Here is a 16847-nt window from a genome sequence, read left to right as displayed (position 1 = left end):
AATTCTTACCTTCAACGCCTCCGTTAACTTTCTCGTTGTTGACTGGACCATCGTCAAAGATTAAAATTGCAAAAATAACTAAGAATGCTTTAAGGCCTGAAGTGACCTCTCCAAGTAAGGTCTCACCCAGTCACTTATTGGACTTGGAAGAGATGGACGATGGGCCTTTTGGGGTATACACAGTCCTTCAGAGCACCAGGTGAAATACCAGAAGGAAGATGAAAACGAAGAGCAGGACTATCAATCATTCGATGCCCCTTTTAGGCGGCATTATGAACACTGAGTACCACCACCATCCTCAGCCTAGACACGATGAAATGCATATGCCCATTTCTCTAGTTCAGGATCTACAGGCAATGCTGCTGGATTATAGAAGATGATTTCCTGAACCTCCACAGAAGCAGCCACTCGCAATACACCCAGCCGGCTTCTTTTGCAACGCCAAGAAACATCCCTCCGCCAGTAACGCCCAGGAAGACACCTGCGTCCAATATTACAGCACTTACAAGGGAGGACCACTCGTTCTCAGCGTATGAGAGGCAGGAAAGCGAGATCTCTGATTATCAGTATCTACGGGACGAATGGGATGACTACCTTGTCCCTACTCCATTTCCTCCACTACCTCATCCTAAGACTTTTCCCTCAGAGGAAATCAGGGTTTTTTCATAATTTGATGCACCAAGCTGCAGCACTATTCCATCTTCCAACTTTTGTTATGAAGTAAGACTGCTTTCTTCATGATTGTAAAGAGCAAGCCAGAAAGTCTTTGAGAGCCATCCCCATTCTATACAATATTTGGGATGAGGGCATAAAGATCATGAAGTATCCACTACGGTATTGCCAGTACCACCACGCCTGGACAAAAATGCAAAGCCTCAGATGATTCCCCCGCTTGCCTCATCACTCATCCCAAACCTGACTCTGTTATCTCACAAGCAGCGCAAAGGCGATCAAAGAACCCTTCTGCTCCTACCGCAGTGTCATCAGACAAGGAAGGCAGGTACCTGAACAACATGGGGTAGAGATTCTCTATTATGTCTGCCATCACCATTCGAGCAGCCAACTCACTAACAGTCCTCGGGCCTTATGACCCCCAAATGTGGTCAGATGTCAGCAGTCTGCTTGATTTGATCCCTGAAGACAGGAAGGCAGAAGCAAAAAATCTTACGGGAAGGCGAATGTACTTCCTCAGAAATTATAGACTGTGCTCTCGACATTGCCTCCACAGGTTTCGGTCAGTTGGCCGGAGCAGCGGTCTTGAGACACCGTTGAGGGCTCAAGTCTATCTCTTTTAGACTGAAGGCCCAATCAAAGATCCTGGGCATGGTCTATGATGGCGAAATTTTGTTTGGAAAATATATTGATGACATGCTATTGGCTATAAAGATAGACAATACGTCGCTTGGCACTCTCCAGTTTAAGAAGTTGCCCTTTCGGGGGCTAGACAAGAGGTTTCTCTAGCTACAGAGGGGGGCTATCAATGACCTCAGCATTACCAACCTCCGTCTCAATATAGGTCCGCCTACCATCAGGCCTACTGCCAACCACCCTCAGCAGACTACAACAAGCAAGGCGTCTCATCTTTCACAAGGCCTCACATTCCTGTTTTCAATACCAGACTTCGTCATCATGACTGATGCCTGCTTGGAGGACTGGGGTGGCCATTTGCTGGACATTCAAATCCAGGGAAAGTGTTCTGCTCTTCAAAAGTCAATACACATTAATCATCCAGAGTTCAAGGTGATTTTTCTCACTCTTCAAGCTTTACTGCTGCGAATAGCAGGAGCTTCCGTGCTGGTCCATACAGACAACAAGACGAGAATGTATTACATCAACAAGCAAGGGTAACAAGGTCCTTCTCAGGAGGCTCAAGACCTTTGGAACAGGCTTACAGAACACAGTATATCTCTAAAAGCAGAGCACGTGTCAGGAGTGAACAACACCTTAGCGGACAGTCTCAGCAGGACCAGAGACAGTTGCCATGAATGGGAATTAGATCAACTACTGTTGGATAAGATCTTCTCGTGCTGGGGCAAACCAGCATTAGATCTGTTCACGACAGAAAAGAACGCCAAATACCAGCTCTGTGCCAGTTGATACCAGCTCCCAGGGTCGTGGGGAAATGCCTTTTCAATGACATGGTCCAGGATTTATGCATTACCCCCCCTTGTACCAAGGATCCACACCAAGATGAAGATGGAGCACTGTCGCCTCATTTTAATAGCTTTCAAATGTCCCAGGCAGCATTGTTTTACAGAGCTCCTGCTGCTCTGAGTAAAATCCCATCCACCTACCCAAGATCCAAATAATCTTGATGAGGAACAACTGCCAGATACTACACCTGGAACAAGCCTCTCTCCAGTTGCTTGCATGGCTCCTGAATTCCACGAATTCCGAGATGTAAATCTCTCTCAAGATTGTTGAGACATTCTGGCCAAAGCAAGAGCCGAATCCACAAATAAGATATACAACTTGAAATGGAAAGATTTAGCCTATGGTGTCCGTAATCTAACCTGCATCCCTTGGAAGTGTCACCTGAAGCAGTTTTTACTGTTCGTACTCTCACTAGCCAGATCCAGATTAGTACATGTGTCTGTAAAAGTTCACCTAGCTGTAATTTCAAGAGATAGACATTACACCAATTCTTCCTCTCTATGTTCAACTAGGATAGTCAACCAATTTATAAAGGGGTTGTTCAGAGCTTTCCCTCGAATAAGAGCTCCTGCCTCAGAATGGCATCTCAATGTGTTTCTCTTGCAGCTCATGAAGCCTCCACTCGAGCCAATTCACAAATGAGATCGGAAATTACTCATGCGGAAGGCCGCTCGATTGTTGGCTCTCATCCCTACTAGAAGAGTTTTGAAAGTCAGGCTTTTACAACTCATGAATCGTTCTTGCGTTTCACTGATGATTGTGCTTCTTAGAACAAGGTTTATCCCCAAGGGTCCATTGCAGTGTCATCTCAATGCACATATCCTACTGTGCACTTTCTTTCCGAATCTGGACTCAGCAGCTGAAAGGTCTCTCCACGCCTTGGACATTAAGCTTTGTCTTAAATGTTATCGTACAAGGCAATTGTGAAAACCTGATCAGCTATTAGTCTCCTACGGGCCCCTTCAAAAAGGTACGGAAGTCACGAAAGGTACCATTGCAAGATCATTTCTGCTGCCATACAATTTTGTCATACCAAACCTGGAAAGCCCCTCTCAACAAGAGAAAAGGCAACCTCAGCAAGGGCAGTATCGACCTTGACTGCCCTGTTTGTAGGTGTCCTGCTGGAGAAGATATACTGGCTTGCGACATGGAATAGGACCCACTCATTCATGCAGCACTACTGCATAGAATCTGCACAGAGAAGTGATGCAGCCTTAGGACAGGCAGTTTTGCATCATCTGTTCCAGTGCGATGAGCCTCTGTACCGAGTTTGTTTTTTAAATTGTTACTCACCTATTCTGATTCATGCATGTGAATCTATGAAAGATCCAATACTGGAGAAGAAAATTAGTTACTTACTTGTAACTGTATTCCTGGCGAAAAATTAAAGCTGTTGAAGGCCAAAGTGTCAGCTTATATTCCTTACAGTGGCAGTCCCCTACATACAACTAGCCACTCTGATTCAAAATTGGCTCCAAAAATTTGAAAAGCGCCAATCATTCAAAATTGCATTTCTTTTACACGTACGACTGCTCCACAGCAACCACCTACCAAGGAGAACTGTCCCTCTGAGTTTGTGGATTGGGAAACCGATTACCTTTCATCAATTGGTTTGTAGCTGGGCTCTTGCTTTTTAATGATTCGCAGTATGTGAACTCAAAATAACCTTCCTGCCCTTTTCAGGTGAATGTGATTTAAAAGCATATACATGCACTTGTCTTTGTAGAGTTTACTGCATGGATGAAATGAAAGCATCAGTGCAGGTGTAAGACTGGGAGAGCGAGGAGGGTAATTCTGAGTACCACTGTACCATACAACTTTAAGGGGTACACAGTTCAGCTGCAACTACTCCTACCACAACCACTGCTACTATGATGGAACCAGGGACCTGTAATGACAGGCTACACAAATCTGCATGGTGGAGGTGGTAAGGAAAATTCTGACTGAAGTGCAGGTAAAACGACCAGTATTAATAAGTTGCATCCAAGCGTTATTCATGGCATGGGCATGGTGACCGTAGGTACCCATGTTAGCAGTAGTTCTTTGGCTGCACCCTACAGCCCAACAGAGTCTAGTACTATGTTGGCGTGCAACAGACAAAATCATGTATAGAAACAGGTATGTGACTTCTGACACAAATATCTTTCCCAGGAAAACATGCGAGGGAGATCAGAATGAGGATTCTGAGGAGCAGAATCGCACATTGCCACTACACCAGGAAATGTTGACTTTAAAACAGGGTTTTAGATGGACGCTTGCAAGACTTGTCTTATGGCCATTTGAGTCTACTGAAACAAGCTCAATGCTTCCCTGCAGACAGTATTGCTATCAAAAGAAATCTATCTGGCGTGATGCTTCAGTTTCCTCAGATTAGGCTTGCCACTGTCTCCTTGGACACAAACCTAGTCCCCGGCTAGGCTTTTACTTAATCCTTTATGAAACATTAGATCATTGATTTACGACTTTAAAGAGCACAAAGTATGGTATCCTTGTAGTTTGTACGATTAGGTGCCATAAGGCACAGTCAAGCAGGGAAGCGTGAAATACATTGCGAATGAGACAGCTGTGAGACATTGTATAGTTTCTAGCTAGTGAGGGGGATTACTTGAGCAGCTGTTTGTAACTTCTCCTGATGAGCGATAACTGGGATGTAACCTACACCCTGTTCTCAAGGTAATTCATGTAGATGTATTTTCTTCGGAACATACAGCGTATCTTTTTCAGGAACTATAGCAACACTCCACAAACTGCTGGTGCATAGCAGACTGCTGGGAAAAAACCACCAGACTAAGAGTGCAGCAGAGGCTGCAGGAGCATAGCACAATTTATAATAGCACAGAGGCTGCATGGACAAAGCACAAATAGTGGTAGCACAGCACAAATCGTGGTAGCACAGCACAAGTTGGAAGTGTGCGACACTGAATGCAGAAGCGCAGCTTGGAAAAGGCTTTTAGAGGAGTATCACACAGACTGTAGGAGCAAAGATTAGATTGCAGAAACCCAGAACCGACGGCAGGAACGCAGCACAAAGACTTCATGAGGAGCTGAACACCGAGAAGACTTCAGAATGCTCCAGAAATTCAGAAGTAGATGGGGACAGAAAGTCAACAGCACTTCTTTGTATGCGTTGCAACAGTATCTCACCCTTTTCTTGGCTTTTCTCCTGCATTTTTAGGTCTCGCCTGACCCAGCGCATGCGCTGGTCTGGTGAGACTTATTGTGAGGGCTCCAAAAAGTGCTACCAGGCCGGCCTAGAGCTACAGTGCATGTGCGTGCATGCGAGCACGCGCCCTGCTTGACCGCGATTACTTTAACTTTCGTGGCCGCACGGCCGCTTTGATGTTTGATCGCGCTCACTTTCACTTTCGCGGCCTTGCGGCCGCTTGGCATGGCCAAAAGGTCTCGCTTTTGGGACCTTATAAGTATTTAGTTATGCAACTGTTGCATGGCTAAACACTTATAAGGTCCTAAAGGCGAGACCTATTGGCTATGCCAATGCTTGTTCCTTTTTTCCTTTGTTTCCCTTCAGTCGCAACCACTGGTTTAGTGTGTTTCATATTCATCCCTCTGTTAATACACTTTTTGCTTCATTTTTATCCGTCTTTAAATATGCTGTATCACAGAGTTCTTATTTTTTTCAAGAAAACCTACTTTGGCAAGGCCACTTAGGTCAAATTTTTACTTGAAACTGCTGAGATGCTTCCATCAATGCTGCAACTCATCCATCTGTTCATGTACTCACCCACTACTTGGACGCTCATGCATCCATTCATTTAATAATTGATTCTTTATTACTGTTACCCACTTACCCACCACCGACACCCTCTCTATATTTTCAAATATGTCAGACCTATTGGCTTTGCAGGTATTCACTTTTTCTTATTCTATAGTTTTACATAATTAAGGTTTTGCTATTTAATGGCATTTGTACACATGTAGTTACATTGTGGCCACTGTTTTTTCAGCACAGCTCCATGTGAATATCTGTAGAAATAGTTCAAAGGGTACTCCAATTGCTTTTGGGTAACACTACCTGTTGGTCTCAAGCTTCAGATTTATTGCTCAGGTTGGTAAAACCTTATTAAAGGTTTTGGTTGTCTAGGCTGTTTGTGGTCCTGTCTGTAGCTGCCTGCCGTTCTTTTCCCATACTAATCCGAGTTCTTGGGTTTAATTATCCGTCTTCTGCAAAAAGTGGCATTGATGAGTTTTTTTTGCTGCATTGTATAGTATTTTTCATACGTTTTATATTGAGCAAATTGTTTTTCTAGCATTTCTTTTCACACTAATTTGGTGTTACCGATGTAGGCTTGAATATCTAGAAATGTACTATAAAAAGTGTTCTGGTCCTGCGTCCTTACAAGTAGACCTGCCAACAAGTATGGCAAAAATTGGAATAACAACTCCCTGTAATACGTTGGAAAACATGTACTAAATTGATGTAGCCTGGTTATATCAACACAAACTAACCATTTCACAAGTAGTGCATCACAGCCTAGTCATGGGTTCATCCCTCTGACTCTGATCCTTCTCAGGGCTTACTTTCCAAGTATGTTCTACTTAATTACATGTGCTATGGAGCATTAGTCAGGTTTGTTTTCATTCTCTTTGATATTTTAAGACAAAATAACTAGTCATACATAAAAAAGGTGCAAACATTTTAGTGAAAGAATGTACAGCTGAGCTAGTGTATTGATGAGCAGCAGACCAGCAATGCTTGCCTTCTTGAATTAGTGCCAATATTTAGTATTTAATTGGGTGGCCTAGCTATTAATTTTGTGTTATATTGCTGAAACCTAATCTAGTGGTAGTTAAGATTAAATATAATTTGGAAAGTTCAGAGAACAGCAACAGAGAAACTTAAAGTGCTAACGGAAGAAACCATTTGGTTTCACAATTATTTAACTTTAACAAACCACTCTTGTAGTAGTTAAGCTGCAATATATGTTGACAGGCTCAGGCTGCTGCAAACGAGGAAGCTGAAAATGCTGCACATAACCAACCAGCAAACCCACCAGCTGAGAATGCAGTTGTAGGTGAAAACCCAGAGGTCCCAGAAGAGCAGGCTGAAGAGGAGGAGGAAGACAATGAAGATGAAGAGGATGCTGTGGTTGAAGATGCTGCTGATGCAAACAATGGCGCTCAAGGTAAGGTGTTACCTTTTTTTTTTTTATCGCATTTTTATTTTCTTCCACTGTGACACCTGAAATTGACACGTCGTCTCTTCTGTCAGTCTGCATGAATGGGTATTTTTATTTCACATGAATGCTTGTCATCTGCATGTGCCCTTCAGGTGTCTAATGTTGACAGTAAGATGGCTGTAGCACGACTCACTTTCAAATTATATTGCCCGCCAGCAACCTGTTTTATGAAATGTATTTCATGTTACATGGGTCCCACCATACATCTTATGCTTTGTTTTGGACTACCTTTTAAATGTCCATAATAGTGATATGGAGCTTTGATTCTGTAGTACAAAGTAAGTGGTCAAAATGATTCAGGTCTTCATGATGACCAGACGCTCATCACCTGAGGTTCTTTTTGCAGACCTTTCCTGTTATTTTTCCAGACATAGCTAACTACAACATAGCTATTCCTTTATGCATTTGGCAGTTACCTCCCCGAACTTGATAACAATTAGCGAGATATGTAATTATCCTTGATCTATGATGAATCGCAGAAGTAGAGCTCACATGCTATGGAGGAGCCAGTTCACCTCTCTAGAGTTTCAACCCCAGACAAATCTGATTGGCATGGCATGATTTCTCACTGACCAGAGCACATGGATGGCATGCAGTTTGAAATACTTAATAGAACATTTCCATAAGCAGTAATGCACTTGCAGGGTATGACTTGGATGAGGGCTCAATGTAAATAATGGCTTTATCCCAAAATTAAATTGTCTGTCTTCATGTGTGGTGGATTTGGATGACCCCCTTTTTTCAAACCGACCTGACCCTAGATCTAAGCTAATTGTGACCAAAACTCCCTATACGTTGTTTCCAGTAGAGCTACATTTTTTCCCACTTGCTATTTCTATGTCCTCTCAGCAAGTTTGTGAACATTTAATGACATCTGTAGGTCATTTACCATTCTTTTTGTGAGTACAGAAAACATAATTCTGCATCAAGTGAGCACCATTGCTATTCAAGTGCATTGTTGTAATTGCTGCACATTTACAAAGGGCAGGAATTCACAACTACTTCACCACTTGAAGGCTGCTGTGTAACTGGGACTTCTCAGAATCACATCACTTTACTGGCTGTTTTCACGTGTGCATCAAACTCCATATGTATATATATCGCATTTAAGAATACGGAGAGCATACAGTCTTTCAGCAGCATTGTTGTCAAGTTAATGACAAATCACAGTAATCACTCGCAAGGCATTGTATGGGTTGAGGACATCTTTTATGTTTCTAACATGCTTGTGTGATGTTGTACAAGTTTCCGCAGGACCAGCATTTCAAAAAGAAGACGTGGAATGCAACCAATTTACAAAACCTGTTTTGCTGAAAATTATTCTATAAAAGACTTAGATGGGACCAAGGTCGCAAACGCTTAACTTCTATCAGTCCATTGAAGACCAAAGCAGCAAAAAAAGCAGTTGTTTGCATATGTGTCCTTGATGGCAGCACCACAATGTACTAGTACTTACCATTGCTCCTTTCTTCAGCTTTGTAGTATAAATTGGACTTGAATAGCCCTTCTGCTCCTGGCCAAACTGAAGGTCCTTCATAAATCCAGCTCCTACTTTGAGACTTCGGCGGTGGCCTGGGCAGCTGAAGACCAGGAACTTAGGCCTCATACGCCGCCTCTCTTCCTGGGATCGGGCGCACCACATGTCCATAGATCAGGCATAGGTGCACCCTGCAGTGGGAGACGTGGGCTCTGGAGCTCACTGAGGGGCACGATTGTGGGTGGCTGGAGCTTGTCTGATGGTGGAAGTACCCACCGTGAGGATTTAGACCAAGATGTGGAGCTGCCACACCGAGGGCCTTTGGTCCCGGACCCTGGAGCGACCCAACCTGCAGAAGATGAATGTCCGTGGATTTAGACCTCCGATGCAACGCCTTACTGCTCTGCAGTAACTGACAAATGTTTCCTGTCACAAAATATTTTCTTGCTATAAGTTTGTTTAGCCAGCAGCATATTTTCCTTTTATTTCCCACATATAGGTGCAGCAGGTGTCAGCATCTGCTTCACGCCCCCTTTCTTCTCTGTTTGCTGTTCTTATGAGGGAGTTTTGGTGACAGATGCTTCTGGGGTTGAAGCGTAGGGTGGGGAGAGTTGTGGGAAATATTGGGGGTTTGTTTCAATGGTTTTGTTGTGCTGTATTCTTTCTCTTTTCACTATCCACACAGTACACAATCCTACATTTACTACCATGACTCAGACTTGTCATTCCCAGCCGTCTTTACAGTCTTCCGCTGTCCCATCAGGGCCTCCCATTCTCAGGTTACTAATCTCTCTGTGACCCCCCCCCCCTCTCCTCGTAGCTCCATGGTGACCTTTAGAATAATTACCTAGTACGTTAATGGTCTTAACGACTGTATCAAACTGATAGCGGTCCTCCACTTTGCCAAACTCCATTCCCCAGTCAAGGTGTTTCTCCAAGAGACATACCTTCTTGGCACTTGCTGTCTGACTCTCACCCGTTATGGCTGCAATAGTGTATTATGCCATCTGCACAAGGGGATACTGGGGTGTAGAGAAACTCCTTCATAGATCCTTTCCTTTCTCTGTCACTCACGCAGTGTCTGACACAGAAGGGACGTACGTCTGGGTGGAGGGTCTCCTGGAGGGTAGCCTAGCGACTGGTTGACAAGCAAAGTACAGAGCACCTCTCCCACAAGCTCAACTCCTATTTAGACCTCAATAATAGACTTGGTAATCTCCAGGGGCACCCTGTGTAAGGACAGCAAAGCAGTAATACAGGGTTGGGCCATAACATACCTCAAGGGACAGGCCCGGGCTCGCTTTCAGATGGTTTGGAGATGGAGGCAGAACTCGTACTCCTAAAGCGTTGCTACCAATGCTCTGCAGATGCCAAGTCCCTGCTTCATCTGAAGAACTGCAGAACCACCTTCCATCCGCTATGTCTATAGGAGGCCAAGCAATGTTGGATGACACGACCAGACGGGTCTATGAATGGGGGGACAAATCCCGTAAGCGCCTTTACTGACTAGTGACACACAATGCTGTTTTCAGGATCATCCCGGAGATTCATACTGCCTCGGAACTTCCTCTCACTTCCTCCAACGAGATTGCATCAGAATTTGCTGCTTGTTATAACTCCTTATACGATTGACGCCCCCATCCTATCCATGAGGGCACCCATCTATTGATAGCGGACCTACCGCTGATAGATCGAGCAGCTCTTGACCACGCCTTGACCGCGGAGGAGGTGGTCGATGCTATTGGCAGCCTGTATTCTAGCAGAACACCTGGCCAGATGCCTTCCCAAATACTATAAGAAGTTGCTTCCCATAGTGTCCCCCCCACCTTCCCTGCTAAGCTTCTACTTGGAGGTTGTGGACAGGGGCCACTTCCCTGCTGAGTTGGACCTGCCCATGATTGTCTTCCTCTACAAACCAGGCAGACCCTTGGTTACATGCTTGTCCTATCGTCCCACCTCTCTTATTCATGCGAAAATCAAAATCTTCGCCAAAATCCTTGTTAATCGACTTGCTATCAGCACTCTTCCTTATCCACTTAGATCAATGCTGCTTTCTGTCACGCCAGAGCACCGGTCACGGCGTACGCCGAGTGCACATTGCTTTGGAGCACCAACAACGCTTTGGTGACCCGGCTGCACTTATGCTTTTAGACTTTGAGAAAGCGTTTGACTCCCTGGACTGGAACTTCCTATCCATAGTCCACTCCTTTATGAGATTCGGACCGTGCTTCTAGACCCTCTTTAGGGTGCTCTATGTCCATGTGCTCAGGTCATAGTGAACGCTGGTATTGTTGTCCCCCCCCCCCCCTTCAGGGGCACCAGGCACTGCTGCCAATAGTCCCCATTCTCTTTGCCCTAGCTATTGAGCCATTGGCGGTCTGGGCTTGCTGCGATGCTCCGATCCGCGTCTTCCAGTGGCTGGACTGCCAGCTCTGTATGCTGATGATGTGTTACTCTTCCTTTGCCAACCTCAGTTCATTGGTCCTTGGCTCCTCCAGATGCTCCATCTCTATGGTGATGCGTCTGGATAAATGATTAACAGGGACAGATAACTCCTTCTCCCTGTCCGTGTTGGTCGCAAGGTGCTTGATTGTAGGACTGCAATACCGTTGTAGATTATGATTTCCCTACCTGGGAGTGACTGTTGCCCTGGTACCCAAACTCACCTAAAGTTTGAACCTCACACCGTTGCTATTTAGGACCCTTCAGGATCTGGCTAAATGGGTGTGCCTCTTAATGTTCTGGGGAGAGTAGCACTTTTCAAAATGATCTTGCTCCCACAGCTACTCTATGCCCTTCAAAACATTCCATTCTGCGCTCCCCACTCCTGGTTCAACAGCATAACCGAGGCGCTGCTCTCCTTCCTGTCGGCGAACAAGACTCCGGGAATTGCCCTTCCGAACTCTGTCCAATCGCCATACAATGGCGAATTTGGGGATGTCTAATATCCAATATCATCAATGGGCCTTACACCTTCTTACCATCAATAACTGGATGTTTATAGACCCTGATGACTCTAGAAATCTATCTTTTGGTTCGCCAGCATATCCTGCACTACTTAAACGGGAGCCCAGTCTCATGCTCTCTGCCCGAGACAATGAGGGCCACTCTTTTGTGCTAGCAGCGGGCTCTCTGAAGACTTGGGTGGGACCGACGGCTGATGCAGGGGACTCTCCTGTGGCTTGGGCGTTGGATGCCTCAGGTCTGCACTTTGGAGGATTTCAGTTTATGGCACCTGATAGGCATTTCCAATCTTGGGGATGTCTGATAGGGCTCTCATATGAACTCCTGTCAGAATCTCCTGGGGGAATCTAACCTCCACAAGAACCAATTTTATAGATATCCGCAGCTCCATCATGCACTAGCGGATTATCATTCAATGCTACAGGATTTTCGAGAACAAAGTCCCCCTGAAGCCCAAATTTTCTTGGCGGCATTGAGGAACGGTGATACTATTCGAATCTAGGTTGAGAATTCCCCCGAAACCTTTGGCGCACTACTGGCCAAGTGGTAGAACTGGATTGTCAGTCTTGACTGCAGTGACTGGAGTGATGCCATGATGAACCCTAGGGAGTTAGTTATATCTAAGCCTTGGCGGAGTTAGCGGAGTTCTGCTACGCAGAACTTCGTGAAGTGCAAAAAAAACTCTGCCGGGCTACGCAGACCTACGCAGACCTACGCAAGCAGCAGTTTGTGTTAAATACATACCATTCGCTGTGATTTTCAGTGCCAGGTGCTTATCCGCACTGTGCAATCACCGTGAACGGGCACCATGCACAGGTCAAGCGGGCGCTGCTTCCTTTCTGGCGCTCGAGTAGATTTTTACTCGAGCGGCAGCTTTCTTAACGCGAATAGACAGTTTCCCAACGCGAGCGATCGCGAGCATATGCGACCACTCGCAATGAGAAATCTGACCGCCCCCGTTGGGAAATCTCACCGGGAGGTTGATTTTCCACGCTTGCCAACTTGATGTTGACGATCGCGAACAAGGAAAAATCTCACCAGGGGGTGGATTTTCCTCGCTTGCGCTCGCCAACTTGACGTTGATAAACGTGAGCGAGGGACAAAACTCTGCTAAATAGTGCGGAGTTTTTCAGAACTCTGCGAGCTCCTCGTAATGCAGAGTGTGGAAAACTCCGCAAGCAGAGCGTAGTCCACCACCCAGACCTAGTTATATCTTCCCGTTTACACCTTATCCAGCTTAAATTTCCCCACTCTCATATTACACCCGGTGCCGGCTATGGAGACTGGGGGCCTGACATGGGATGGGCCTGCCTCATCATTGCCAAACACTGGTCCACTACTTCACAACCCTATCTAGGATTCTAGAGAGGTCCATTGAGTGTTCTTCTCGCGTGGCCCTGCTGAGTATCATGGAGGACATTGGAGGACCAAGAGGGGAGCTTATGCTAGTGGGCATTGACACTTATGTGTCCAAGCATCCTATTGCCCGCCACTTGAGCACCCCCACACCACCAGTGTTTGCAGAATGGTGTTCCATGATAAACTGGTGCGCAAAGGTGGAGGTGTCCATTTATGCAGCCCAGTGCTACCCCCCCCCCCCCCCCCCCCCCCCCACCCCCATAAGCAGGGCAGGGTCTGAGGGAAGTGGTGGCGATACAATGGCCTTGGAAGATCTGTGAAATTTGATTTAGGAAAAAACATGGACTCGAATATTGGGTTATATTAACTTTCCTGCTTAGTATAAAAATAATTCAAAATTGGTGTAGCTATAGCCCCCCCATAAACACACACCCTTTCATATCACTCCTAATATCCACAAATCAGATTAGGGACCTGTTTTTTTTCCTCATACGTGTGATTTTTATTTGGTACTTTGCAACCTTCTGCATGTTATCCGCCTACCAGCCCTAGTCATACGACTTTCTCAGGTTCATCTCAGGGCCTCCCTGCACTCTGCAGGTCCCGGCTTCAAGGAATGCTGATGTTGCCCTTATTGGTTCTCGTCAGCTGACCTCCATATGCTTTAGGAGGTCTCTCTCTGCGTGTGAGGAAACATCAACATCTGCTTGCTGTGCATTTCTTTCAGCAGTTGGCGTTATGAATCACATTTAACAGTAGCTCAATGTTGATAGCCTGGACTTTGTCACAAAGCAGAAACACTAAGTGAAACGGCTTTATTTGACCAAGTTAGTCATCAGGAGACTTGTTCAGGATGGTTAAAATTGGCTTGGTGAAAGTCCAAGGTATCCTTACAGTACTTTGCCTTTTCCTACACTATTTACTGCCTGTTCTTAACTTGCTAGACCCCTACAACCTAATCCTGGGCCAATGTAAATGGTGCCCATGGGCTAAACATTAGGTATATGTATGTTATGATTTTTTTTTTAAACATACTTTATTGGTTTTTATTGATTTTGTACATCACACCATCATGCTACATATCCTGTATCATCATAAATGTCTTAATAGGTATACACATGTCAACTGCATGTTCCTGCTGTAGTATAAATGTACAAAATAGATCTATGTAGCAATTATAATAGTCCACATTTTTATCTTCGAAATATTGATCTCTGCTGATGGTCATATTCAATATATTAATACAGCAAACTGTCCCCAACTCCCCCCTCCCGTTCCACCCCGGTCTCACGCGTACTTCTTATTCCCATGTATATGTATCATTCGGTATATGCTCGCGACAGTCAAGTGTACGTATCTTAAATCTCCCTGTTTATGCACTGTTTACAGGACATGGTTACCTCTCTGCGCATTCAGGTGTATACCTCATACCGGGTCCTAAACATCATCCATTGTCTTTATGGCTTCTAGCATCCCATCCCATTCCAATGCTATTGGTATTTTCCGTAAGCCCTTGAGTTCTTCTCTGCGCAGTGCAGCGCTCTCAGCAGTACCCAAACACAGTAATTCCGTGTGCCAGGTCAGTACTTCCGGGGGCTTCCACGATTTCCATCTCGTAGTAATGTTTCGTATAGCTAATATGAGTGCTAAATCTATAATACGGTATTGCACTTTGTTTGGATGTTTGCTTATGCAGCCCTAGAATGCACTCCTCTATTGTGTTCTGTATTTCACAGTTTACCGATTCCCCTGTTCTGTGCCTAACGGTGTCCCAGTATCCCCGCACTTTTGGACAGGTCCATAACATGTGAAGTAGGTTCGCACCCTCCAACAGGCATCTCGGGCAATAATATTGTGTTTGGGGGAACATTCTATCTAGCTTATGTGGAGTGAGGTAAGCTCGGTGTAATACCATAGTCTGTATAAATTTAAATTTAGTGTTCCTTGATGTCTTTCTTGGGTGTTCCAGTACCTTCGTCCATTCTTTTTCTGTTCGGTCCCTATCTATGTCTCCCGCCCATGCAGTTCTCAGTGTGTCTAAAGTGGCTTTGGTATGCGAACTGATGCCTGTATAAAGCCATCTAATAAAGAGTCTGCCTCTTCCCATATAATGTACCATCTTAACTAGGTCATTAGTAGAGGTTTCCTGCCTTTGCGGGGCCCAGTGTGTTTTTATGTCTTGTATCAGTGCAGCGTGTAGTAAATATAAATGTGCTGGGGCCCCAGTTTCATTAATAAATGTATCATGGTCAAGCAGTATCCCGTCCCCAAATAAATCTGACACTGTGTTAATCCCTGCATCTGACCAAGGTGTCAATTTGCGCTTCGTGAGTCTACCTCCCGCTAGTGGGATTCCCATCAAAGGAATGTTACCTGCATATGCCGGGGGTGCTTGCAGATAATGCAACGCCGCCTTCCAGCATTGAAGCGACGTAGCTAGCAGTGGGGGCAGGTCTTTCGGGGGTCTACTACCAGGCAACAATAGAGTGTGTAGTGCACCGTTGTTCATGTCTGCCTCTGTGAACCCTATTTCCTGCAAGTTGCGTCCCGCTGTCCAATATGATAGCCACTGTAATTCGCATGCATAATAGTATGCTCGCAAGTCTGGGACACCCAGTCCGCCCATGCGTGTACCTACTTGTAGTTTCTTCAGGCTTATCCGTCATCTACCAGTACCCCAGATAAGGTCAATGAGCATTGTGTTCAATAATTTAAATGTGGTTTGTGGTACTATTAATGGTAAATTAGTGAAGTAATACAAAAGTCTTGGCAGAACCACCATTTTGGCCAGGGCCGCCCTCCCCATAACAGATAGTGGCAATGCCGTCCAGAAAACAATACTGGAATGCAAAGCTCTGATTGCTTTGTGTAGGTTACCGTCAAGCATATCTGCATGCGCCCTGTAAATTTGTATACCCAAGTACTTAAAGGTATCCGGGGCCACCATTAGTTGAGCATCTCCAAAATCTATACTTGCAGTACCTGCATTCTCTGTAAAGAAGAAAGCATGCGATTTCGTTATGTTAACGGCTAATCCAGACACAAATTCAAAGCGACGAAACGTATCATATATTGGGGCTAGAGGCATATTTAGGTCATGCAGGTATAAAATGATGTCGTCTGCATATGCCGAGAACAGATGCAATGTGTTTCCTAGCATTATACTCCGGTCTGTGAACTCTTTCCGCATTGTTTGGCCAATGGTTCCAAGGCCAGTATAAAGATAAGAGGTGACAGGGGGCATCCCTGCCTAGTCCCCTTATGTATGGAGTATTCCTTCAAGATGTGACTACCAGTGCGGGCTCGTGCTGTAGTGGCCTTATATAGGAGGCGTAGCTAAGCGATATATCCTTCTGGAATCCCGAATTTTCTCCAGGGCCTGAAACATATACTCCTAGTTTATAGAATCAAAGGCTTGTCTTAGATCTAATGAAAGACAGCCCACGTGTGGGTATCGGCTCGGGGCTTCCGACATCAAATGGTGTAATTTCCTAATATTTAGTGATTTGCTGCGTGACGGTAAAAACCCCGTTTGGTCAATGTGAATTAGCTTAGACAGGGAGGGCAATAACCTGTTAGCCAGTACTTTGCTTAAGATCTTGTTTTCAGTGTTTAGTAGGGACAACGGTCGGTAGTTGGCCATATCTGTGGGGTCTCTCCCTGCTTTCGGGAGTGATATAACTAACGCTTGTGCC

At 45.2% G+C, this 16847-nt stretch overlaps 1 protein-coding gene across 1 annotated transcript in view; it reads left to right on the top strand.

Annotated features, from left to right (window-relative positions):
• The window catches only part of MARCHF6 (membrane associated ring-CH-type finger 6), a 1340093-nt gene that overhangs the window by 189922 nt on the left and 1133324 nt on the right, over positions 1 to 16847 (top strand). Inside the window, exon 7 of the mRNA XM_085606770.1 lies at positions 7106 to 7298. Within this exon, the coding sequence (XP_085462896.1) occupies positions 7106 to 7298 (193 nt within the window). The remainder of the gene's footprint in view (positions 1 to 7105; positions 7299 to 16847) is intronic.

Source organism: Triturus cristatus, chromosome 5_2, assembly GCF_964204655.1.
Source record: "Triturus cristatus chromosome 5_2, aTriCri1.1, whole genome shotgun sequence".
NCBI lineage: Eukaryota > Metazoa > Chordata > Amphibia > Caudata > Salamandridae > Triturus > Triturus cristatus.
Note: the sequence above shows the minus strand (reverse complement) of the source record. Positions and strands in the feature narration are given on the sequence as shown.